At 48.6% G+C, this 26,952-nt stretch overlaps 1 protein-coding gene across 1 annotated transcript; it reads left to right on the plus strand.

The window, feature by feature from the left end:
- Window positions 1-1,024: 1,024 nt before the first annotated feature.
- Window positions 1,025-3,040, plus strand: LOC127333576 (large ribosomal subunit protein eL42z/eL42y). The gene is made up of 4 exons (XM_051359959.2): window positions 1,025-1,178; window positions 2,247-2,426; window positions 2,602-2,676; window positions 2,764-3,040. Exons 1-4 carry the CDS (start codon window positions 1,176-1,178, stop codon window positions 2,821-2,823), a joined length of 318 nt encoding a protein of 105 aa, XP_051215919.1. The 5' UTR covers window positions 1,025-1,175; the 3' UTR covers window positions 2,824-3,040.
- Window positions 3,041-26,952: the final 23,912 nt, after the last annotated feature.

Genomic DNA, 26,952 nt, shown 5'->3' on the forward strand with positions numbered 1-26,952 from the left:
ATTTTACATCCTGATGATTCTGCTTAGCGACAGCTTGTACGATTGAAATAAGTGTACCCGCGAGCAGAAAACAAACTTCTAAACTACATGCAAAATTGCAATACCTTTTTATTCTGATTTTAACGAGTATGGAGCTGGTTTGATGTGTCGCCAACATGTTGTCATATATGGTCAGCTTTGGTATGTCCCATTAACAACTATAGTTTTTTTTTGCTTTCATAGGGAATTTGTCCATGAAGTCCTCAGCGATGCATGTGTTGGAACTCCCTATTATACGCCGACGCACTACTCCTTGCATGTGATATTCATAGAAATTCAATGTTTCTATTTTTTGATTTATACACTGATGTATATGCTTCAAACCTCTGACTGATCCCTAAGAGCATAATGCAACCTAACTGACAAGAAATTATCTCTAGATCATGTAAATCTAATTTACTAGCAATCTAATGAAACAATTTTCTACCTGCTAGAACATGGATGGGCACATGAAAGTATCTTATAATTTATTGATATACATTGTGCATTAATTTTCTTCCTTACTAAGTAAAGAATTTCATTGTTTCAGATATTGGCGGTTGGTCTAACAGGTGAAAATTAGACAAATGTTAGAGAACTTGGTTGCATTTCCTGACATATTCCTAAATTCAGGTTTAACATTTGTGTGTCTTGTAAAGGAAGAATATTTATTCAATGGGAGGCGACGTTCACGTCGACGGCGAGACGCATATGGTGGGTTCGTCAATTTAAGATCCAAACCACCGGCTCAGTCTTCCAAAAGTGCTCATAGAGATAGGGTGTACGTGTGTGCATTCATAAGGTAAGTGTATGCACATATATATAAGCGTCTACATTGTACTGTCTGTGTTTCTCAAAAAAAAAAAATCGACCGAGAAATTAATTAACCAGAAACTCCCCGAAGAAGAAGACCGGAGTGAAAACAAGATGGAAATACATTGCTCAAAACGGGCCAGAAGTGCCGACCCAATCTTCTAGGCCCATGTCACCAAAGCCTTGTAGGCCTAGCCTTGCCACCGGGATCTCATTCACATTCTCAGAAAACGAAAACAGAAAAACAGAGATCTCATTCACGAGCGCAGTTAGGGTTTTCCGCACAGAGCTCGCGCCGCCGCCAAGAACAGACCAAGGCCGGAGGAAGCAACACCGCGGTAGCCATGGTCAGCAACACCTCACCTGTCCTCGCCCTCTCCATTATGACCCTGTTGTGCTTTTCCGTTCGTACTGCTCGTACTTGGATCACGGATGCGCTTGGAAATTGTGTCTCGTGCGTTCTAGATCTAGTTTTTGTGTTTGATTCGAGACGGCGCGTTAGTTCGGCGAGAAAGCGCTTCTTCATTGTGGTGCGCTAGGGGTCGGGCTGTGATTCTTTTGTGGAGACTATGTTTGATTTTGGATGATGTTTACGTTTACTGCTCAGTAATTTTGCTGTGTGCATATTACAGTATGCAAATTTGAGCACTGCCATGTATATGTTGTTAGCTTGTTTAGATATCTCGTAGCTTTTTTGGTTGAGCAAAACCCCTAGTTTCGCAGTAGACTTTGTGTATCGAAATGATTAGAAGTGCATAATGACAGTTGGATAAATGTACCGTGGGGATGAGAGAGAGGGAGGGAGGGAGCCATAGAAAGGCAAATAATGGTTGTGGATACCACTAGAATCAGACATAAAATTAATTTGAATGAAAAATGGATGTTCAGCAAGTTATAATTTAGGAAAGGATGCTTGTGATTTGTTAGACAATTATGATTCTTGTATGACGTTTGAACTTTTTCTATGCCGAGTTAATAATAAGTAAATTTTGCATCCTTGTTCACATGGTTTTTAACGTGATGTTATCCCACTTGAGCTAATTTTTTTAGCACTTGATTATTTTAGCCTTGGATATATGCATGGTTCCTGCAATATGAACAAATATTAGATTTAAGCTTCTTGCTAACTTTGTACAGAACACCTTAGCTGATTATTTAACTAACTTGTGATAGGATTGGTGCTACTATCCTGACTTTTCTTTCTATGAATATAAATATCTTAAAAGTAAATACAGTTTATTTCTATGCAAAGTGCATGTCATATAGGATGTTACCCATCAGGTTTCCCCAAAGGATGTGTTTCTTGTCCACTCATTTCTGTGTAGCAAACAAAAGTGACCAATACGAATTTTTTCATTGTTACAAATTAAGCCGTTTGAGCTGTTTTGGGATTAAGTATGCTATTTGATTTGTAGGTGAACGTTCCAAAAACCAGGAAGACCTACTGCAAGAACAAGGAGTGCAAGAAGCACACACTTCACAAGGTTACCCAATACAAGAAGGGGAAGGATAGCCTTTCTGCTCAGGGAAAGCGTCGTTATGATCGCAAACAGTCAGGATATGGTGGGCAGACAAAGCCTGTTTTCCACAAGAAGGTTTGTTGCTGATTCCCCCAAGTCCAACAGGATTTGAATGATAATCGTTAGCTGCTTCGCGAACTTTCAGTATTGTTCCTTTGATGCTTCTTTGCCTCTGGTTGTTGCGATTTTGCGAATGACACCTACTTAATTTTTTTTCCTTCTGGTTGTTTGATACTATGGTTTCTTTCAGGCCAAGACAACAAAGAAGATTGTGCTAAAACTTCAGTGCCAGAGCTGCAAGCACTACTCTCAGCGTGCGATCAAGGTCCTTATATCTCTCCTTTGTTTTCCGCACTAGAGTATTCTACCACTTAGAATCGTATCTGATTTTCTCTTTGCAACCTATCTTCAGAGGTGCAAGCACTTTGAGATCGGTGGAGACAAGAAGGGAAAGGGAACTTCTCTCTTCTAAGCTGATGGTAGCCATGTTGTCCTACATTCAAGTTTCTGCCAGAAGTTACCATTAAGGATGTTTTTCTTTTATTGTGCTAGTGAGATGCATCTGCTGTAATACCTTATGCTTTGCATGTGTATCAACTGTTCGGTATGATCTTATCCATACATAGTCTACTGAGTTATATTTCATGCCAGAAGTTCTGAGTTGAAGTGCAATACATGGTTTCTGTTAATCGAGCATTCTCTTAGCGTTCCTGGTGGTTGAGCAGCAGCTTCTAATGCTTATCTTGTCAAGTCGTTTTAGACCCTTTGCAGTTTGCATCGACTGTTGTCTTTCTATCTGGCCTAAAAGCAAGAAGCTATTGTCCCTTGGATTCAAGGCAAGCTTATTAGAACCATTTCATGTTTGTTTTGGCATCATGAACTAGAATTTCTGCTCAAATACTTTTTTGTTGAGCACCTTCTTGTCTTAAATGTCTAAAACTAGAATTTTGCATTGATCTTAGTTGCCTGGAAATATTTGGGCAGATGGATGAACATGAACATGAAACAAACTTTGCTGTCTTCTATAAAACCAAGCTATGCCTATAGCGTACTCAAAAAGAAAAAAAGAAACACGAAATGAACTAGGGGTCAGATATGGAGATGTGTTCGGCAGCTTCGTTTGCGGCAAGTAATTCAAAGGTGGATTTTGTCCAGAATGTTTTCTCGGCCAAAGCACATGCATTGAAGCAAGGATTGTTGGTAGCTCAATAGCTAGGATGCAATACAGTGATCGTTAACTCTGATCTTGTGGAGGCGGTGGTGCTTAGTCCCACGGCATCGCAGCTGCAATTTTCGATGACTGCTACCATTTGTCCATGGGATTTTCGAAAGTCCAGTTTAACTATAGTCACGGGGATTTAAATGTTGTAGCTTATGAGTTTGCAGCTAGAGGATCAATTCAAAATGTATGGTTGGATGATCTATCGGCATCGATTAGAACAACAATTATCAATAAATAACAAGTTATAAAAACGAAGTGATTGTTTGGGACTGGAATTATAGTGGATAACTGCAAACTCTCGTGTGCGTCCACCATTTTATCATGTGTGTCCCGTCCATCTAGAGTGTGTTTGGTAGCCTGGGGGAACTCAGATATTCTCATCTTAACCTAGCTAAACCAACGTTTTGTTGTTTGTTAGGTCGGCTCGAGCCATCCCAGTAGTGCCCATCTCATACAGAAAAGCCCTTTCAGCCAGGTCGGGTTGGGAAGCTCAAATTGAGCTTCACAACTCAACCCGGTCGAGCTCATCCCGCAATACACTGTACCAGTCCCACGCGCCCCACCCTAGCCCTCACCCCCATCTCTTTCTATCTCATTTTCCCCATCCTTCTCCTCTCCCGTCGGCCTCCTGCCCCCACACCTTCCTTCCCGTCGGCGCCCTCCCGTACCACGACCTCCCTCCTGCCGGCGACCTCCCTACGCACGGTTTCCATCTCGCCGGCGCCCTCTCGCCCCACGCCGGGCAGAGGCGGCTGCTCGCAGCAGCCATTCACGGAAGCTCCCAAGCCGGCCCTTCTCCCGCCGGCGCCCTCCCGACCCACGCCGGGCAGAGGCGGATGCTCGCGCGGGCGGAGGCCGAAGCTCCCAGGCCGGCCCTCCTCCCGCTTCGCCATCTCCCTCGCAGCGCTCGACCGTACCTCCACAGGCAGCGCCCTGCGCCGGTGGAGGACCTCCGCTTCCCTAGCGCGGTCTGCGGCAAGGCGTTCGCTCCACAACAGCCATCCACGAATGGCACATCTCGCCGCTACGTCCGCCACGAGCTGCTCCATCCACCGCCATGGTCGGAGTACATGGTGGTCACATGAACCAAGGAGCTGATTGCTTTTTTCCTTTTTTGTTTAGGGACTTTTCTGTAAAAATCTGGACTCAGCAGCATCTCTGCTCATACCACCACCAAACAACATGTGGACTGAGAATCTCTCAGTAGACGCAGACTACCAAATAAGGCAAAAAATCTCAACCTACCTAGCATAGCTAAGATCATCATGTATGAGGTGAGACACACATATTGAGATGACCCGACCTACCAAACACACCCCTAGGGTTCCGTCCTCCTCGCCGGCGATACCGCCGGTCCACTCCGTCTCCGGTGGCCTTGGGGCCTGGATGTGTGGTGGACCACGGTCCCTCGCCGGCGGGGAGTTTTTGTTCTTAATTTAGTTTGTTTTTCAGTCTCTTTTTTGGGATGGTGAGGCGGCGGCTACATCCTGAAGTTAGAATAAGGTCCTCCCTGTCCTATCCTCGCTCCGGTGGTGCATCTAGTGCTGACGGAGGGTGCGTGGAGTTGTGTGCCCGTCAGATCAACTGGGATCCGGTCGGTTTTCGTGTTTGTTGGTGTGGTTTCATGTTAGTCTCTTTCGATCTACGGTTGTCATCATTGGCGATGGTTGCTGCTCTGGTGCGCTGGTTCTTTGGGACCTTAGCACGACGACTTCTCATCTGTCTACTACAACAAGCTCTATTACGACAAGCTTTGCCTGACTCCGGTGATGGAGGGGCGAGGATAGCGGCGCGCCTTCGGCTTGTGCTAGTGTTTGTAGTCGTCGTTAGGTGGTCCGAGTACCAATTTGTAATTTTCTTTACGTTTTAGATTATTTGTACTACTGTTGATGATTATTAATAGATCGGTGGATTTCTCGCAGAAAAAAAGATGGAGCATCATTAAGGTCTAGAGTTCTATAGGACGAAAGGTTCACATTTAGAAACAAGCACTGCTTTGGTGAGTTCCAGGTCTCTATGCTTAAATATGACCGATCCTCAGTGTGTCTACACAGAAAAGTACATTTGCTAAGAATAATTGTTGAGGGAGATGCTTGGAGTCTTTTTTTTTTCGAAAGAGGATAAAACCGTTCTCTATGACAAGTGACAAGGGCCAAGGAGTTCAGAAGGGTGATTCCGAGTCATTATGATTATTCAGCTCAACTAACTTGAGGTGATAGTAAGAGCATCTCCAACGAGGCAACGCAAACGGACGCTGAGCGATCGTTTGTGTTCGCACGCTGAACGACCGTTTGCGTCCACTGGATCGAAAAATGTGTCGGGTACGAGGCAACGCATAGTGACTGGATGTCCGCGGCGACGCAAACCTGGCCCAAATAAGTGTCTGTGTTCGTTGCATCCGGGCCCGGTCGGAAGTGACTAGGTAAGCAAAATATTTCTTCATTACTATTGATTGGCCAAAAGGACCATCTTAGAGATGGTTAGTCAAGTTAACCTAAAACTACAATGGCCGTACCTACTTGCCGTCACGCGGCCTAGCATGGCATGGGTTACTCGTAGTCGCGCGGCCTACTACTGGCCGCCGGAGGGGCCAGCGCCATCGTCGAAGCGGGAGCGCTTCACGCACTCCGCGCGCCGCGCACGACGGCGATTGGACATCTCGTCCTGCCGCATGCGACGTTTGAGGGCCTCGGTCAGGGAGGAGTCCCACAGGACTCTCCTGGCCAAAGAGTTGGCCTCCGCCTCAGCCGCATGGGCCACCGTCGCCTGGGCTGCCGCCGCCTCATTCGCCTGGGCCGCCGCCTGCAACCCCGCTAGCTGGGCGTGGAAGCAGGCCATGTCCCTAGCCGCCTCCGCCACCGCTTCGCCTCTGGCGGCGATGACGCCCGCCAGCTCCCGGTTCTCCTACTCGACCCGCGCGGGAGAAGGGCCCCTCTGCTGGAGCGAGTCCAGGTCGGAGCACATGTACCCCCGAACCATGGCGACCGCATAGCTGTGGGCTTCCTCCTCCGCTGCCCAAGCCTGGTGGCACAGGTCATTCCCAACCAGGGTCTCAAAGGACGCCAGCAGAACCCGCTGGTCACCGGCGAACTCAAAGCGGCCGGGTACGGCGTCGACGTCACCGGTGGTATCGTGGATGACGGCGTCCGCTGGTGGGGCCGCCGGAGGGGCCGCCATCGCCGCCCGCGCCTTCGCAAGCGCCGCCCTGGCGTCGGCGATTTCCGCCCTGGTCGCCGCGAGGCGCCCTTGCGCGCGCTCTGCTGCCTCCGCCTCCGCCGCCTCCAGGTCCAGCTGGTCGGCTTGAACCGCGGCGGCGACTAGCTGCTCGTCCTCCTCCGGGTGGGCGTGGCGGCACATCTTAACAACCTGATCCCAGCTAAGGTTGTGCTCGGCCATGTATGGATGCTAGGGTTTAGTTTGAGGTCTGCTCGTCACCCCCGCCGTGTCCAGCATATATAGCCACGGCGAGGCTGGAAACGGCGTTGCCGCGCAGGTCGCTTCCCGCGCGCGCGAAATGCCGGCGAAACTTGCCAATGTATTGGGCACGCGCGGGAACGACCGTCATCGCGCGGGAACAGTTAATCACCGACGGCAGGCCTCGACGGGACGTAAAACACCATTTACGACCTTGACGCTGTCTCCGCTAAAAAAATGCATCCGCACCACTGGAGGTACCCCGATGCAAACGGTCGCCCTCGGCCGCATGGCGCCCGCGAGCCGACGCAAATGGACACAACCGGACATTTTGGACGTCCAAAATGGGGTCGGCCAGTTGGAGATGCCCTAATAGAACTAGAGTAGCGAGTAGATGACGGACGACAATATGCACAACTTCCCTGATGTCCATTGCTAGCTGGCGCTCAGACCAATTTATTAATCTTGGTGGTGTTGCTATGTGGTTTGCTCGGAGGAAGAAAGGGATAAAAGCATCTGCAGCCACGTTCCCCAAGCGGCCCTCAAAGGGATTTAGAGTCCATCAGATAAAATTTTGTTTCCACCCGCGCACACTAAAGCCTCTTCCGTCTGGCGCAGCCCAATATGGTGTCTGGCGTCCCGAGCCGTTCCCACTACACAAGGGACGCTCCGGGCACGTCGGACACAAGAAAAAGTGAGGCGGAGAGTGGAGGGACCGACGCGTCAGCAACACATTCAAGTTTAACCTAACCGTCGCCTACCTCGCGATGGAAGTAATTAGCGCGCAACGACGGTGCGGTTCAAGCAGAGGCGCAGCAAAGCGTCTCGTCGCGCCTAGCTCTGCGTGCCTGCGTTAATGAGTGCCACCGCTCCCCCGCCTCGCTCCGGCCTATAAAAGGGGCCCTCTCTCATCGTCCCTCACACACAAACCCTAACGCCTCTCTCCCCAACCCTAGCCGCAACCATCTCAAGAGTCGACGCCATGGCTGGTAGAGGCAAAGGCAGAGGCCGAGGTCGCGGCCGTGGTCGTGGCCGCGGAAGAGCTGCACGCTCGCCGTCGCATGCGACACCGTCAACTTCATCGTTGGACCTGCAGGAGGAGGAGCAAGTGTTGTTCGAGTTCATCGTTGTCCTCAAGGGCGACCCACTCGGCATCCATAGGCTCCCGGATAAGTCCGCCGACTTCGTCGCCGGCAATGAGCCGGCCGCGCTACATCTGCGGGAGGCTGGCTGTGACTGCTGCCGGTGGCCGGTGGACGTGCTCTTCGACTGGCGCGGCAAGATGTACCTCCACACCGGTTGGGAGAAGTTTGCGCGCTACCACCACCTCGAAGCCGGCTGCGTGCTCGCGTTCTCCTACCTTGGCGACGCGGATATGAGCGTCAAGGTGTTCGACGACACCGCCAGCACTACCACGGCGACATCGATGAGGACGACGATTGAACACGCCGAGTGTTGTTTCTTCGCAGCGAAAATAGGCACGGAGGTTTCTAAATGTTCTTCCTCGAAAGGACCAACAGGGTTGTCATCACCAGCTGGATTTTTCAGTTTGGGTGACTAGGAGTGCCTGAGAGTGTTCTTTCTTGGCAGCGAACCCACGAAATATACGATACCAACACTAGTTAGGTTTCCTCATTTTCCAATGTTTTAATTTGTGTCAACCATGGTTCAAACTATGTATTAATTTATGGAAACCATGTTCCAAACTATGTCTTAGTTTGTGTAAACCATGTTCCCAATTATGTATTAGTTTGTGAAATGTTTCTTCTCTCTATTAAAATAAAAATGCAACAAAAAACAAAAAAATTAATATTAAAAAAAGTTTGGGGCGGCGTTTGAGGGACGCTACTGGGGAGCGATATCTCCCAAAAGTGGCACGAATAAAATACGTCCCCCAAACGCTTGATCCGATGATGTTATAGGGACACTTTGGAAGACGCGGCTGAATATGCTTTAATATGGAAGCGCAACTAACTACCGTCCTTTTTTTTGCAAATAAGCTAGGATACTTTCTTCATGTTGTTTCACATGTGTAACTGCATAATGCGCAATAAGACAACATATAACTTGGTTAGATTTTGGAGCTCATTGTTTATGCGGAACCATTCGACTATTTCATAGCACCTATAGAAACAAAAAAAAATGAATTAGTGCTAGGAGGAACTAGACACTAAATGATACTACCTCCGTTTTAAGGAATAAGGCGCCCTCGTTTTACGAGCTTTTTGTTTGACCAAGAATTACTTCAAATAGATAAAGATTGTTTGTATGAAATTAATATCATTAAAAAGTGCTTTTCAATACGAATCCAACGATACTAATCTATACCTAATAATAAAGAGAGAAGTGTTTACGTGGTTTGGTCCGTTGGTTTAGATGTTTTCGTTCGCTTCGTCCGCCGTTTCTTGCTTCGTCCGTTGTTAGTCCACCGCTACACAAACCGGTACAATCTGTTTCTCTTTTAGACGATCCGTATCACCCGTATGGAAAGAGCTATCCTAAACATGCACGTCTATCTGTCATGCAGTGTCCGTCCATCGTACGTTCTCTGTCTCCTTGGCCCTGTCCTCGCTCGCTTCCATAAAAACCGCACGTTCGCACAACTAATGTCGAGCCGCTGAGACGCCGCCCGGCTCGCGCACGAATCCGTGATGATGCAGCTTCCGCTGCAAGGACGCCACCGGGCTCGCGCATATGAGCCGTGGACGCCACCGACCACTCGACCCGATGAGCCGCGGAGGAAGGGACGGCGAGTTGGTGACAGTCCATAAACCACGCGAACCAGTGCTCTCTTACGCCGCGAGTTTGTTTCGTCTCCTCGACGGAACAGCGTCGTGTTATCCCGAAAGCAAATATTAGCGCAGGAAAGAGGATCTCATGCCTCTGTAAATCTGTATGAAGAAACCAAACGAGGGATTGGACATTGGAGGCAGACTTGCACGACGTTGGGCTGCTCGAGGAGGCCACGCCGCCGTAGGAGCACAACGCAGATCAACAGCGGGACGACCTGCCGAAGTTTGTAGTGCAGATCGCCTATGCCAGCGGGGTCGCATGCCGGAGTTCGCTCGGCAGATTACGTCGGTCCTCCGATCGGCTGAGTGGAGTCCGATTCTGGTGCTGTCCCGTCCGATGGCATTGTCCCCTCAAGATCAATGGCCGTAATGACCTCCAACTGGTTGTTCGAGTGCCGCGTCCTCTGGGAGGTAGACCAAGACAAAGTCCACGCAGATGGATTCTTCCTATTCCAGCGCGTCCTGAGGTCATGCCCAATCACTTATGCGTGCGTTTGGCTTTGGAAGCGACCCCCTCACTGCTTCCATCGTCCAGCAGAGCTACTCTGTTCGGCCTGCGCAGCTGCTCTGGTCATTGCGCGCTTCCGTCGGCCTCTGCCAGTGTGGTCAGCGCCACCTCCAAGCTTGCGAGTATCCGCACCGTCCTGACCTGAAGGCTGGAGCATGGACAGCATCCGCCTCGCGTGGTCCAGGTACACATACTTTATGGCCGGTTCGGCTGTGATGGAGCTGCCCAGACTGCAGCTAAGTTAAATAGTTTGCTAGAACGAAACAGTTTATCTTATACGTGCCCAATCGGCCGTAACATAAAATTAGTTTCTCCTGTACAAATTCAAATCCAAATTCGACTATTGCTACAAGTAGTCCCTCTTGGACGATTGCTATAGTTAATTACATGTATGCTTAAGTTTTCTTTATCTACTTGTTAAGATACTTATCCTTTTTAACGTCTGTAAATAGCTACACCTTATTATACTCCTAGACATATCTAGCATTATTATCGTTTCTATGGTTTGTAGTACGATAGTACATGCAGGTCTTCTTAATATTACCCGCAGAAAAAGGTCTTCTTAATATGTTCTATTTTGTGAAATATACGTAGCACCGGGGCTGTACATTAGTATATTTAAAGGAAAAAAATACAGTAGGGGAATACAAAAGTTGATCGCTCCTAAAGTTTGCTCCAGAGTGCTTAAGTTAGCCTTCAGATTATATTAGTTTTCTTGGATGCCCACGGATGGTTGCTCATTATATCAGAAAGATATATTTGTATGTAACATGAGTTCTAGAACAATGAGTGGGAGAGTAATACTTAAAGAGCTCCTAAAGAATGCTTCCATTCAACGGTTGGAGAACACGACCATGGAGTTTATTTTTCAACATGGGTGGCTGCATAGTTGGAGAATTGAAGCCAACGGAGTGTCATAGTAGTTGGCTTTTATCTTTTTTTGTATCACATTTTGATGGATCCTAGACTCTTGAACGGCTGTGTGCATCCTGATTATGCAGAGACTGGGTGTAATACTATTTGAGTAATAAAGAGCCCCTTATTGAAAAAAAGTCTGATGCCATCATGGTGTTGCGATACATTTGAACACAAAGGAATGACTTTTGAGTTTTGCCATGTAAGTGTCAACACGGATGGTTGATGACACGTTAGAGTATTTGTTTATCCCGGTGCAACGCACGGGCACTTTTACTAGTTACATATAATATAATCAAGATTTTGTTGCTCAATTTTTATGGTGAAAGTTCGTCTTGGTATGCGCGTGCGCCTTATTCCTTGAAACGGAAGTAGTATAGTAGAAGCGGAACCTCGGCGTGAGAATTCCAGAAATTCGTTCCTGACAGGATTTCGAACTCTGGTCGTTGAGGTGCGCCACTGCGACCCCAACCACTGGGCTATGCCCATGTCCTCAAAAATGAATTAGTGCTAGAAGGAACTAGACACTAAATGATATAGTAGAAGCGGGACCTCGGCGTGAGAATTTCAGAAATTCGTTCCTGATAGCTCTGATCGTTGGGGTGCGCCACTGCCACCCCAACCACATCATTTGGATTCTTGATAAACCATATGATCCTTTGGACGGAAAGTAAGCATGAATAGCATTTCCCGTTGCAAGTCTGAAAGGAACATTTTCGTATTTTCCTTGCGCGCGAATCATCTCTTCAAGGAATCCTGATATACATACAAAATGGAGTTCGGCCTGGCGGCTCTGTCACCCCGCGTGGCAACGCTGCCTGCAGGATGCAATAATTGATCCAGATTAGGTTAAGCAACATCAAATCAAAGGGGACGCATAAAAAACAAGTCGAGTTCGAGACGTTCTCGCATTATCCACACCCTGCATGTTTGTCAAAAATAGGGTGGTTGCAGCGTCCGAATCCGCTGATGTAATCATAGACTTGATTTGGAATGGAACGGCGGGGTGCTCTTCAATTATTTAGAACTGAAGGAGCTATCTAGTGTCTACGAGTACATTACCATCTTTGAACGGGCTCCTTGTCTTTAACCACTATCTCATCATGGTAATCAGCTCACACGCAGCTGCTGACGTGCCAATTATTTTATTTTAGCTGTACCCCTTTACTTCTTTTTTTCTTATTTGAGCTGCAGTTCCCTCGTGCACATATAACATAGTTCATGCGAGCGCAACTTGACATAATTAAAAGGGATAATGTGGGTGATTCTCAGCATGCTTGTCACGTAAGCGTGATGCAAATCTGCGAGTTTAGGCCATCTCCAACGCAGCGACCCATTTGGTCCGCATGCGTCCGTTTGGGTAAAAATAGCACCCAGCGGTGGCACCTATACCAAAACAACTATCCAATTCTATCCGGTTTAATCCAAATCTCACACAAATCTGGGGAGCTTTTGCGTGGCCACGGACAGACTCGCGCGTCCTCGCGTGTCCTTTTCTATCCGCACAGGTCCGGATGAACCCCACTTGGCAGCCACACATCCCAACTCTTTCTCCCTCCTCCTCCTCTCTCCTCTATCTCCATCCCCTTTCTCCAACTTTTGCCCAGCCGTCGCCGGATTGTGGCTCGCCGGAGGAACTGCGCCGTCGCCCATCGCATGGAGTCCGCTGTCGCCGTCTCCTCCTTTTTTTTAATCACTACCGGAGGTCGCTGCGGCTGAAAAAGCTCCGCTCGCGCCGCGCCTCACCTGCAAGGAGGCGGCTGCCGCTGGTGAGCTTGCGGCGAGCTCTACCCGCGCCTCGCCTCGCCTGCATGGAGGTGGCCCGCGCCGCCTCGCCTGCACGGAGGCGGCCGTCGCCGGCGAGCTCCGCCCGCGCTCTGCGAGGCCAGGCCGCCCGCGCCTTGGGCCGCGCCGTGCCCCGACGCGAGCAAGGCCGCGCAGCGAGCTGCGCATCGCGTCGACGCCGCCCGTGCCGTCCTGGCCCCTGCGCCGCGGAGCCGGCCCCGCCGCCGACTCCCCCGGCCGCCGTGCGTCTCGGCGCGTGGAGCCCGGCCCCGCTGGCCACTCTCCCGTGGCCGCCACACGCCTTGCCTGCGGCGTAGCCCGGCCCCGCGGCCCTCGCCGCGCCCGACCGCATCGCAGTCCGCCTGCCTGCTGCCCGGCCTGTGCTGCACGGCGCACCAGATGGGCAGCTGCAGGATGGGCGCCACGTCCGACGACGCACGCGGCGAGAGCTGGGAGGTTGGGGGTGTCGTGCTTGCCTGCCGCCCTTGTCGCGGCGCTGGTGGCGAGGGCATGCGCAGGCGCCTGCGTCGGCCGTGCTTCGGGTCCTCGTCCTCTACAACGCCAGCGCGCCCCACGGCGAGCTCATCGGCGACGCTGTGCCCGCCTACTGCACCAGGGACGACGGGGCGGGGTAGAGCTAGCTGGGGAAGGGCGGAGAATGCCGGGGCCGGAGCCCTCCTCGACGCAACTAGTACTAGTACTATTTCGGTCTTCTGCGCGTTGGGGAGTATTACTCGAGACGGACATCCGCAGCCATCCGCGTGTCCGGCAGACGACCCAAACGGATAAAATGGACGTCCGTTTGGGTCTTAGCGTTGGAGATGCCCTTACATCTCACCGATCTGAGGTACACTGAATACAAAATAGTGATGCAGAACATGCTTTGTTTGATGCCAACAAATAGCTACCGATTGTGTAGCCCAAAGCCTTCCATATCATCTTATTCATGCGTGTGTTATTAGCATCTCGAGTTCTCCACTGGTCCTCCCCATAGCCCTCTTAATAGCACTTTGGGGATCCTAGAGAGAGAAAGTGTCCACACCGGTGGTCCCAATAAAGCGCCGGCCACTTTGAGACCCCAATAAAAGCGTCGGCACGCCCGTAGCAATCCCTTCGCGAAGGGAGCCAATTGGGAGCGCCGACGTCCAATTTCTGCTGAAAAGTTGCATGTGCCCCACTTGCATGTGACACAACCCTCTAAAGATTCTCCTCTCTCCTACTTTCTGTCCCCACTTACATATGCATGCATGATGCGGGCGCCTCTATTGGGCTAATTGGTGTGAGAGACATCACTAAAGGCTAATTGCATGCAGCCGGCGCTTCCCATAGCCTGCTGTTGGCATGCATGCCAGCGATTTTTTGGGAGTACCGGTGGAGATGCTCTTAGCCCCAAAAAATAAGGTTTTAGAGCGATGAATAATGTCTTAAGAGTGTTACAAGAACCGCATCAATGGCAAAAGCCAAGATCATTTATTATTTGGAAGTGAATTCATAGATACCATTACCCAGATTTAAATACACTTGCCATGTTTTCCGTCCTATGTACATATACTTGGTCACTCGGTCTGAATCAGGCTCCGGTCAAGCCCGGGATGCCTGGATTGAGCATTTGTAGGACATGTTTTGTTCGTGCCGTATTTGGGGACGTGAACGTCGCTCCCCAGCCGCGTCCCCCAAACGCCGCCCCCAAACACTAAAAATACTTCTTTTTTAACATAGAACCATTTATCAGATATAGCATATGAATAAAAAATGTTTACTAGGGTTGTTTTCAAATTAAAATACAACAAACAATAAAATAAGTAAACAAATATAACAAATAGGGCTGGATGCTAGATCAAGGTGCCACGGTATTTCCTTTGATCCTCCACAAATGCTCAACGAGATCAGCTTGAAGTTGTTCATGAACATTGCTGTCACGGATCTCTTTGTGCATGGTGAGAAAATCAGCAAAATCTGCAGGAAACTCATGATCAACCTCCGCAAGAGGGCCCTCACACTCATAGAGATCAACATGTGTCCTGGCATGATTCTTGCGGTCATCCTCGATGATCATGTTGTGCATGATCACACAAGCCTGCATCACCTCCCACATTTGGTCGTGAGACCAGCTTAGAGCAGGGTACCGGACAATGGCAAATTGTGCTTGAAGCACACCAAATGCCCGCTCGACATCCTTCCTGCAAGCCTCCTGTCGCGTAGCAAAGTGGGAATTCTTCAGACCTGATGGATTCGAGATTGTTTTGACAAAAGTGGCCCATTTTGGATATATACCATCGGCTAGATAATAGCCTTTGGTATATTCGTGGCCATTGAGTAGTTGCATGGTGGAGCATGCCCTTCCACTAATCTGCTGAACACCGGATACTGCTGTAACACGTTGATATCATTGTGTGATCCCGCCATGCCAAAGAAAGAATACCAAATCCACAGGTCATAATCTGCCACAGCTTCAAGCACCACACTGCAATATCCATGACGCCCTTTGTATATACCTTGCCAATCAAACGGGCAGTTCTTCCATGCCCAGTGCATGCAATCGATGCTTCCAAGCATTCCAGGAAATCCTCTGGAAGCATTTTGTGCCATGATCCTTGCAGTATTTTCCTCAGTTGGCCCTCTCAAGTAGTATTTGCCAAACTTTCCCACCACAACTCGGCAAAACTTGTACATGCAGACAATGGCAGTAGACTCACTCATGCGAAGGTAGTCGTCCTGTGTATCGGCAGATGCTCCGTATGCAAGCATCCTCATGGCGGCGGTGCACTTCTGAATCGACGAGAACCCGACAACGCCTACAGCACCGAGCTTGAGCTTGAAGTAGGGGTCGAACTCTCGAACGCCGTGGAGGATATTCATGAACAACCCCTTGCTCATCCTGTACCGGCGCCGAAAATTGTCGGCATGTGTTGCATCGTCGACGAAGTAGTCGTTGTGCAGCATGGCATGCCCCTCCATCCTCTGCCGGGGCTTGGACTTCCTTCTCCCCGGCCTTGATCCTCCGCGGCGCGGCCTCTTCCTCTTCTCTGCCTCGGCGTCAAGCATGTCCTGGAGGGACGCGATGATCAGCAAATTCTCCCGGAGGTCGTCGTCGAAGGCTTGCTTGTCCTCCAGCAGCAGGGCAACCATCTCATCGTCGCTATCCATGTCTAGAAGCAAAATCAATGGTTAAAATTGCGCCGAGGCAGACGACGCAACGAACAGCGGCCAGTCGCGCCTTCCTGGCAAGTCGTCGAGCACCTTGTGTGCGCGGAGGTGGGGCGGATTTGACGCCGCGTTCTGGGACGCGATGGCCAAGCGGCGACGGCGGAACGACCGGTGGGAGCGCCAGCCACAGCGACGACTCTCAGAAGAGATCAACCGCTCAAACGGCCGGCAAATCCAGCGGCGGTGGAGGGGTGGGAGGCGCGGGAAAGAAGGAGCGACGAGAAAAAAGACGCGAATCAACGGTTTATGCAACACGTCGCCGACATGTGGGAGCCCGCATCGCTAAGCGTCGCTTTTCGTTGTGTCCGGCGTGCCCGGAGCGTCCCCTGTGGGACGGGGACGGCCTCGGGACGCCGGACACCGTATCGGGGCGCGCCGAACAAAATTGGGCCTTGGGGGACGCGGCTGGAACCGTTTTTTGGTCCGACACGCCCTAAATTGCTTTGGGGGACGCTTTGGGGGGACGCGACTGGAGATGCTCTTAGCTTCGTCATTAATCCTTGCAACCATGGCCACGGTAGTCGAGTGGCTCCAAAAAATGCGCACATTCGCTCCTTCCATAGTTTCCCTAAAACAATCATGCCAAGAGTGGCAGAAATGTGAGATCTAATAATGAAGTGTGAATGCAACTAATTATTTTTCTATGAAACGGGGGCAAATTTTTTTTGTAATAAATTAAGGAAAAGTTTTACAAGGCCATTAGGCCGAAGCGTTTAAGAAATACAAGTTACTCTCTCAGCATTAAATCACCCGAGCGCTTTGCGCCCACCAAAACCCAAAGACGGGCCTCAAATTTTATCCTATCGAAGACTACGAGGGAGGAAGCTTGCTTGTTACGAAAGACTCTAGCATTGCCTACGCTCCAAATTTCCACGAGACAAGCAAGGTGAGAGAAGCCATGGCTTTCCGGTTTGCGGTAGACCCTCCCGACATCATCTTCCACCATTTCAAAATTGGTTGGATGAAGGTCGGCCAAGCCTATCCCCACTCCTTGACTTGGCCCCATATGCGCTTCGAGAAGCGGCAATAGATGAAGAGATGGTCGATTGTTCTGTACATTTAGGGGTGTAAACGGATCGGATTGGATTTCACTCGTACCATATCCTTTACCATATATTTTTTCGGATTTGGATCAGATCGGATATTGATTGGTTTTGGATTCGAATGCGGATATATACTGCGGATTCGAATCAAAAATGGAGCGGACTCGGACCAAAGACAAAAAGTAGTCTGATACATGCTCTCATCGGTAGTTAGTTACACTTTTTGCATATCTTGAGAGAGATTTAAACTTTTAATCTTGTGTAGTTAAGAAAAAAGAGACATAATACGCGTAAACTCAAGCATTGATAGAAATTTATAGCTAAACATGCTCGCTAAATGATTTCGGTAACTTAGTAGGTACTAGGCTTGCAAGATTGGCCTTAGGTTTTGACTAAAAAATTGGATTATCCGGTTTAAAATCTTCGAATTATCCTAATTAAATTTGAATAATCAATATCCTCATGCTATTTGCTATACCATATCATCCGGATCAGTAGGTCGGAATCGTATATCCTTATCCATCGGATTCTTTAAAATCGGATATGGATACATTAAAACGGATTCAGCGCCGTTTCGGTGCGGAAATTATGCTATCCATGTACACCCCTACGTGCATTACTTCCAAAGGGAACAAAGCAATTCGGCCACCCCGGTTTTGAAGACGATCCGCCATCTAAATCCTATTTTGGCTCGCAAGACATGCAAAGAACATGACTTTAGGATGCAGCCAAGCTTTCCATATGTACTTGTTCGTGGGTGAGGTGATGGACCCAAGAAATTGCACCTCATAAGCAGATATAGTTGAGTATTCTCCGTTGGGCGTAAGCCTACAAATAAAGTCATCTTCTTGATCACCGCGGAGATTGAAGTTTGCAATAAGCGACCAAAGCTCCACAAATTGAGAGAAGTGCTCCAAGGTGAAGGGGCGAGTCAAATCAATCTTTATCACCCAAATTTGCTCATGCAAGGCTTGCGAGTATTTCCAATTCTTTCTTTTAGATGAAGCAAAGATGAGAGGCGCAATCTCGATCGGCTTCCTACCATTCGACCAAGGGGCGTACCAAAAAGGCGTATTCCTCCCATTCCAAAGGGTACTAGTTGTGGAGGCATGCCCTTGCTCGTGCAAGGGTTCCCATACCCCCACCCAAATTTTTTCTAGGTTTTTCCATTTCGAACCATGGCCACCAAAGACGGAGGGCCATTGAAAATTTTCCCATATGGAGAACCCCAAGCCCACCAAGCTTCTTGGGGCGGCACACCATCTCCCAATTGACCTTGCACTTGGCCCCGTGGTAGTTTCCTATGTGGACCAAAGGAAGGCTCTTTCAATCTTGTTGATATATTTTAGGGTCTCTGGAGGAATGTTGAGAGGGGGTTAGATGGTAGATGGCTTGGGAAACAATGACCGATTTCACCAAGGTGGTACAGCTAGCCATAGTGTCATATTTCCCTTTCCAAGTGAGAAGCTTGCCCGCGCACTTGTCTTCAAGGTGTTGAAATTCGACCCTTTTAAGGCATCTCACCAAAAGCGGCAATCCAAGCTAGTGAAGGGGGAAAGAATAACGAGTGGCTAGTATTCCTGCAAGAATGTCATCGAGGTCAATCTCTCCACATCTAATAGGGACGATGGATTTTTTTGGAATTTGGTGCATAGCCCGGTCACCTCACCGAAGGACTCAAGTATGTTCGCCAAAGTTATAATATCCTCTTTAATGGGAGCCACAAAGACCGCCCCATCATCCACATAGATGGATGCCTGCAAAATGGATCCCCTGCCCCGTATCTTGTGAATGACCCCAAGAGTTGTAGCATTCTCAAGGATTTGAGCAAGAGGGTCAATGGCAAGGACGAACATGAGGGGCGAAAGAGTATCCCCTTGACGCAATCCGCGCCCATGCAAGCTTTTGGCGCGGGCCACCTCGTTGGTGAAAACTCTCGAAGTGGCGGTGGTGAAAAGGGCCATGATCCAATTGCGGAAGCGAGAAGGGAAACCCTGGCGTTGAAGAAGGTCGACAATGTACTCCTAGCAAACGGAATAAAAAACCCTGCGGATGTCAAGTTTGAAAAGGATGGTCGCGGTTTTTCTCTTATGCAGCCGTGTCGCAAGGTTTTTAACGTACAAGAGGTTATCATGGATACTTCGCTTCTTGATGAAGGCTCTTTGGGTATTAGAAACAAGTTCATCCATCAACGGCCCAAGACGGATATCAAGCACCTTAGCGATTGTCTTGGCAACTCCATGAATCAAGGTAATGGGGCGATAGTCGACAATGTCTTTGGCCCCATCTTTCTTAGGAAATAGAGGAATGTTGGCGGAGTTCAGCCAATGAAAGTTTTCAAAGTGAAGGCTTCCAAAAAGGTGTATGACGTTCATCAAATCCGTTTTGATGGTTTCCCAACATCTCTTGAAGTAGGCACTGGTGAACCCATCCGGCCCAAGGGTTTATACTTGGGCATTTGGAAGACGCCTTCCCTAACTTCATCCTCCGAGAAAGGGATCCCAAGGCAATCTAAATCCAGATCTTCAAAGTGGATTCTGCCCCAATTAACTGAAGCATGCGACGTTGATATTCGGATGGAGGACTGGAACACACCCGCGTTGCCGGCAACCCGTGCCACCCCTCCCACCGTCCTCTCTGCAATGGTCGTGGTCCCCTTCCTGTTGCCATCGCCCCTCACAGATCCCTCCCGGATTTATGCCCCAGGTATTCCCACCACACCCAAGCCCTCTTTCCATAGATCTGGATCTCGCGCGCCCGCCGCCTCCCTCCCGCGCGGCCTCCTCTGCTGGCGTGGAGGAAGTTCCTGAGACCCCACCCGAGCTGTTGCACCTTGCCGACACCCGCGCTCCCGCCGGCAGCACATCTGATCGTTTTAGTGTGGTGCGTGGGTGGGGAGGACTTAATCGGGCCATCAATGTCTACGAGAGCTCGTGGAGGCGTGCATAGGATTTACTGCCACGCCGCACGGGGTCTGGCAAAGACGAGCGGCACATTCATGGCTGATGGGAGGGCGCGATTTCATATCCTTCGCGCCGCGCGGCTTTGCCTTCAACGCGAAGCTCCTTTACTCCGGGGCAACGACCTCCTCCACCAGCCTGGCTCTTGGGGCACTGCTTCCACCGCCTATACGAGGGAAGGCTCCAACCCCGTGTCAGCGAATGCCGTGACCCTAACAAATGCAAATGTTGCTTCCGCTCTGGCCACCACGCGCGCACCAGCCACCACCCAGAAGAACATCGACCGGTTCCGAGCATGGCCTCCCCTGGTCCTCAACGTTGCCCTGCTCACGTTGTTGCTCTGGCTTCACCTCTGGATGTTGCCTCTGATGCTGCCACAGACGTGGCTGCACCTCGGCTACAACGTGCGTCGGGCCAGCCCACGATGCCGTGGATTGAGGACATCGCCAGGCCCTCGGAGGACTTGTTCGTCATCCACTCAACCCTAGAGATGAACGCCGACGCGGCCTACGCCTGGTTCAACCGGCCATTGGCGAGGAAAGAGAAGGCCACCCTGCAACTCGTCCTCTGCTCCACCTTCGGCACCCTGCATGATGATGACATCATCACCAAGCATTTCCCTAAACCTTTTCTGGTCAGGTTCAAGTTCCCTTAGCACTACGCCAATGCCGTCAGCCGCCATGACTTCGACTTCGAGCAACTCAGGGTGTAGGTCCGTCCTTGGTGCCTGAAGGACAACGATTATCAGGTGAACCTCCGCCAGCATGTTCGCATCTGCATCGAAAACGTGTCGTTCTACGCGTGGACGTGGCCGGACGCGTAGGTACGCCAGGTGATCGGCCACACCTGCTCGCTGGACTAGAACAAGGAGGATTGCGTGTGCAAGGAGTACACCAAGGCGCTCTGCCTTTGGGCCTGGGTCGAGCACCCCGGTCTGGTGCCGCGAGTGAGGTGGTTGACCTTGCTGGGGCTAAGCGACGGCCATGGAGCTCCAGAGCGTGGGCTGCGTGGGCTTCAGCGTCGCTGCATCAGCCACCTTGACATCGTCGAGGACAAGCCAATGCCGGGCAAGTTCTCATGGCGCGCTGAGGCTGATACGTCTCAAACGTATCTATAATTTTTGATGCTCCATGCTTGTTTTACACAATTTGCTATATGTTTTGTTTACACTTCGTGGCACTTTTATGCATTTTCCGGAACTAACCTATTGACAAGATGCCAGAGTGTCAACTCCATATTTTCTACTGTTTTGAATTTAAGAAAAGTTGTACAGGAAATATTCTCAGAATTGGACGAATCAAAAGCCAAAGTTCCTATTTTTCCCGGAGCGAAGACGGAGTCTAGAGCAGTGATGGAGGGGGGCCACAGGGTGGCCAGACCATGCCTAGGCGCGGTTCGGCCCTGGCCCGCGCCTAGGGGTGGTTTGGAGCCACCATGCCTCCATCGACCTCGCCCTTCCGCCTATATAAAGAGGCCGACGCAAAAACCCTAAATAAGTCAGCCTCCGCCCACGAAAAGTTCCGTAGCTCCGCCGCTGTCTCAGACAAGATCCGGGGGACTGAAGTCTCTGTTCCGGCACCTTGCCGGGACGGGGAATTACCCCCGGAGCCATCTCCATCGACTCCACCGCCATCTCCATCGCCGTTGCTAACTTCCATGATGAGGAGGGAGTAGTTCTCCCCTGGGGCTGAGGGCTCTACCGGTAGCTATGTGGTTTATCTCTCTCTCCCATGGTGTGATCTATATGTGATCATGAGCTTTGTAATCTAGATGTCGTTATGCTATTCAAGTGGAATTTACTTATGTGATCTCTGGAGACTCCTTGTCCCATGTGTGTAAAGGTGACAGTGTGTGCACCGTGTGGGTCTGGATAACGGGTGAAGCACACGTCCGTTGGGAACCCCAAGAGGAAGGTGTGATGCATACATCAGCAAGTTTTCCCTCAGTAAGAAACCATGGTTATCGAACCAGTAGGAGATGAAGGTCACGTGAAGGTTGTTGGTGAAGGAGTGTACTGCGGCGCAACACTAGGGATTCCGGCGCCAACGTGGAACCTGCACAACACAATCAAAATACTTTGCCCCAACTTAACAGTGAGGTTGTCAATCTCACCGGCTTGCTGTAAACAAAGGATTAAACATATGGTGTGGAGAATGATGTTTGTTTGCAAAGAACAACAGAGAACAGTGATTGCAGTAGATTGTATTTCAGATGTAAAAGAATGGACCGGGGTCCACAGTTCACTAGTGGTGTCTCTCCAATAAGATAAATAGCATGTCGGGTGAACAAATTACAGTTGGGCAATTGACAAATAGAGAGGGCATAACAATGCACATACATATCATGATGACTACTATGAGATTTACTTAGGGCATTACGACAAAGAACATAGACCGCTATCCAGCAAGCATCTATGCCTAAAAAGTCCACCTTCGGGTTAGCATCCGCACCCCTTCCAGTATTAAGTTGCAAACAACAGACAATTGCATTAAGTACTGTGCGTAATGTAAACAATACAAATATCCTTAGATAAAGCATTGATGTTTTATCCCTAGTGGCAACAACACATCCACAACCTTAGAACTTTCTGTCACTGTCCCAGATTCAATGGAGGCATGAACCCACTATCGAGCATAAATACTCCCTCTTGGAGTCACAAGTATCAACTTGGCCAGAGCCTCTACTAGCAACGGAGAGCAAGCAAGATCATAAACAACACATATATGATAGATCGATAATCAACTTGACATAGTATTCCATATTCATCGGATCCCAACAAACACAACATGTAGCATTACAAATAGATGATCTTGATCATGATAGGCAGCTCACAAGATCTAAACATGATAGCACAAGAGGTGAAGACAACCATCTAGCTACTTCTATGGACCCATAGTCCAAGGATGAATTACTCACGCATCAATCCGGAGGCGGGCATGGTGATATAGAGCCCTCCGGTGATGATTCCCCTCTCCGGCAGGGTGCCGGAGGTGATCTCCAGAACCCCCCGAGATGGGGTTGACGGCGGCGGCGTCTCTGGAACTTTTCTCGTATCGTGGCTCTCGGTACTCGGGTTTTCGCGACGGAAGGATTATATAGGCGAAGGGGCAGAGTCGGGGGACGCTCGAGGGGCCCACCCCATAAGACGGCACGGCTAGGGGTGGGGCTGCACCCCCCTATGGTTGGCCGCCTCGTCGCCCCTCTTCATCTCCTCTTCGGACTTCTGGAAGGCTCCGTGGAAAATAAGACCGTGGGCTTTTGTTTCGTCCAATTCCGAGAATATTTCCTATGTAGGATTTCTGAAACCAAAAACAGCAGAAAACAGGAACTGACGCTTCGGCATCTTGTTAATAGGTTAGTACCAGAAAATGCATCAAAATGATGTAAAGTGTATATAAAACATGTGAGTATTGTCATATAACTAGCATGGAACATAAGAAATTATAAATGCGTTTAGACGTATCAAGCATCCCCAAGCTTAGTTCCTACTCGCCCTCGAGTAGGTAAACGATAACAAGGATAATTTCTGAAGTGACATGCTACTATCATAATCTTGATCAATACTAATGTAAAGCATATGAGATGAATGAATTGATTCAAAACAATGGTAAAGATAATGACTAAACAACTGAATCATATAGCAAAGACTTTTCATGAATAGTACTTTCAAGACAAGCATCAATAAGTCTTGCATAAGAGTTAACTCATAAAGCAATAGATTCTTAATAGAAGGTTTTGAAGCAACACCAAGAAAGATTTAAGTTTCAGCAGTTGCTTTCAACTTTCAACATGTATATCTCATGGATAATTGTCAATACACACTAATATGATGAGTGCAATAAGCAAGTATGTAAGAATCAATGCACACAGTTGACACAAGTGTTTGCTTCTAAGATAGAAAGAAGTAGGTAAATTGACGCAACATAAAGTAAAAGAAAGGCCCTTCGTAGAGGGAAGCAGGGATTACTCAAGTGCTAGAGCTTTTTTATTTTGAAAACATGGAAACAATTTTGTCAACGGTAGTAATAATTCATATGTGTTATGCATAAAACCTCCTATAAGTTGCAAGCTTCATGCATCGAATATCAATAGTGCCCGCACCTTGTCCTAGTTAGCTTGGACTTCCATGGATTATCATTGCATTACATATGTTTCAACCAAGTGTCACAAAGGGGTACCTCTATGCCACCTGTACAAAGGTCCAAGGAGATAGATCGCATTTGATTTCTCAATTTTGATAGATCTCAACTTGAGGACATCCATACCGGGACAACATAGAAAACAGATAATGGACTCCTCTTTAATGCTTTAAGCATTCAACAACAGATAATATTCTCATAAGAGATTTGATGATTAATGTCCAAGCTGAAACTTCCACCATGATACATGGCTTTGGTTGGCGGCCTAATGTTCTTCTCTAACAATATGCATACTCAAACGATTTAACTCATGGCAAATCTCCCTTACTTCAGACAAGACGAACATGCATAGCAACTCACATGATATTCAACAAAGGTGTATGACACGCGTACATCACGCGACCGTTGGGAACCCCAAGTGGAAGGTGTGATGCGTACAGCAGTAAGTTTCCCTCAGTTAGAAACCAAGGTTTATCGAACCAGTAGGAGTCAAGAAGCACGTTGAAGGTTGATGGAGGCGAAGTGTAGTGCGGCGCAACACCAGGGACTCCGGCGCCAACGTGGAACCTGCACAACACAACCAAATTACTTTGCCCCAACGTGACAGTGAGGTTGTCAATCTCACCGGCTTGCTGTAACAAAGGATTAGATGTATAGTGTGGATGATGATTGTTTGTAGAAAACAGTAGAACAAGTATTGCAGTAGATTGTATTTGATTAAAAGAATGGACCGGGGTCCACAGTTCACTAGAGGCGTCTCTCCGATAAGAATAAGCATGTTGGGTGAACAAATTACAGTTGGGCAATTGACAAATAAAGAGGGCATGACCATGCACATACATGATATGATGAGTATTGTGAGATTTAATTGGGCATTACGACAAAGTACATAGACCGCTATCCAGCATGCATCTATGCCTAAAAAGTCCACCTTCAGGTTATCATTCGAACCCCTTCCAGTATTAAGTTGCAAACAACAGACAATTGCATTAAGTATGGTGCGTAATGTAATCAACAACTACATCCTTAGACATAGCATCGATGTTTTATCCCTAGTGGCAACAGCACATCCACAACCTTAGAACTTTCTCTGTCCTTGTCCCGCATTTAATGGAGGCATGAACCCACTATCGAGCATAAATACTCCCTCTTGGAGTTAAGAGCAAAAACTTGGCCAGAGCCTCTACTAATAACGGAGAGCATGCAAGATCATAAACAACACATAGATAATAGATTGATAATCAACATAGCATAGTATTCTCTATTCATCAGATCCCAACAAACACAACATATAGCATTACAGATAGATGATCTTGATCATGTTAGGCAGCTCACAAGATCCAACAATGAAGCAAAATTAGGAGAAGACGACCATCTAGCTACTGCTATGGACCCATAGTCCAGGGGTAGACTACTCACTCATCACTCCGGAGGCGACCATGGCGGTGAAGAGTCCTCCGGGAGATGATTCCCCTCTCCGGCAGGGTGCCGGAGGCAATCTCCCGAATCCCCCGAGATGGGATTGGCGGCGGCGGCGTCTCTGGAAGGTTTTCCGTATCGTGGCTCTCGGTACTGGAGTTATTATCGACGAAGGCTTCTTATAGTCGGAGATGTAGGTTTAGGGGCGACGCGAGGGGCCCACACACTAGGCCGGCGCGGCCAGGGCTTGGGCCGCGCCGCCCTAGCGTCTGGCCGCCTCGTCGCCCCACTTCGTATCTCCCCCGGTGTTCTGGAAGCTTCGTGGAAAAATAAGATCCTGGGCGTTGATTTCGTCCAATTCCGAGAATATTTCCTTACTAGGATTTCTGAAACCAAAAACAGCAGAAAACAACAACTGGCTCTTCGGCATCTTGTTAATAGGTTAGTGCCGGAAAATGCATAAATATGACATAAAGTATGCATAAAATATGTAGGTATCATCAATAAAGTGGCATGAAACATAAGAAATTATCGATACGTTGGAGACGTATCAGTGTAACAGGTTGATGGCGTCCCCAGAGACATGGTTACCGCTCAACAAGCAACTTATAAAAAATAAGATACATAAGCGACATATTTTTTACCACAATAGTTTTTAGGCTACTTTCCCATGAGCTATGTATTGCAAAGACAAGGAATGAATTTTTAAAGGTAGCACGCAAGCAATTTACTTTGGAATGGCAGAAAAATACCACATGGTAGGTAGTTATGGTGGACACAAATGGCATAAGTTTTGGCTCAAGATTTTGGATGCACGAGAAGCATTCCCTCTCAGTACAAGGCTTTGGCTAGCAAGGTTGTTTGAAGCAAACACAAGTATGAACCGGTACAGCAAAACTTACATAAGAACATATTGCAAGCATTATAAGACTCTACACTGTCTTCCTTGTTGCTCAAACACTTTTACCAGAAAATATCTAGACTTTAGAGAGACCAATCATGCAAACCAAATTTCAACAAGCTCTACGGTAGTTCTCCACTAATAGGTTTAAACCACATGATGCAAGAGCTTAAACATGATCTACTTGAGAGCTCAAAACAATTGCCAAGTATCAAATTATTCAAGACAATATACCAATTACCACATGAAGCATTTTCTGTTTCCAACCAAATAGCAATAAATGAAGAGGTTTTCAA

This window comes from Lolium perenne, chromosome 2 (assembly GCF_019359855.2).
Source record: "Lolium perenne isolate Kyuss_39 chromosome 2, Kyuss_2.0, whole genome shotgun sequence".
NCBI classification, from domain to species: Eukaryota; Viridiplantae; Streptophyta; class Magnoliopsida; order Poales; family Poaceae; genus Lolium; species Lolium perenne.

Excerpts from the sequence above, each read along its gene's own strand:
- LOC127333576 (XM_051359959.2), top strand. Across the intron at positions 2,427-2,601 it reads AGCCTGTTTTCCACAAGAAG|GCCAAGACAACAAAGAAGAT; the intron begins GTTTGTTGCTGA and ends GGTTTCTTTCAG. Across the intron at positions 2,677-2,763 it reads ACTCTCAGCGTGCGATCAAG|AGGTGCAAGCACTTTGAGAT; the intron begins GTCCTTATATCT and ends ACCTATCTTCAG.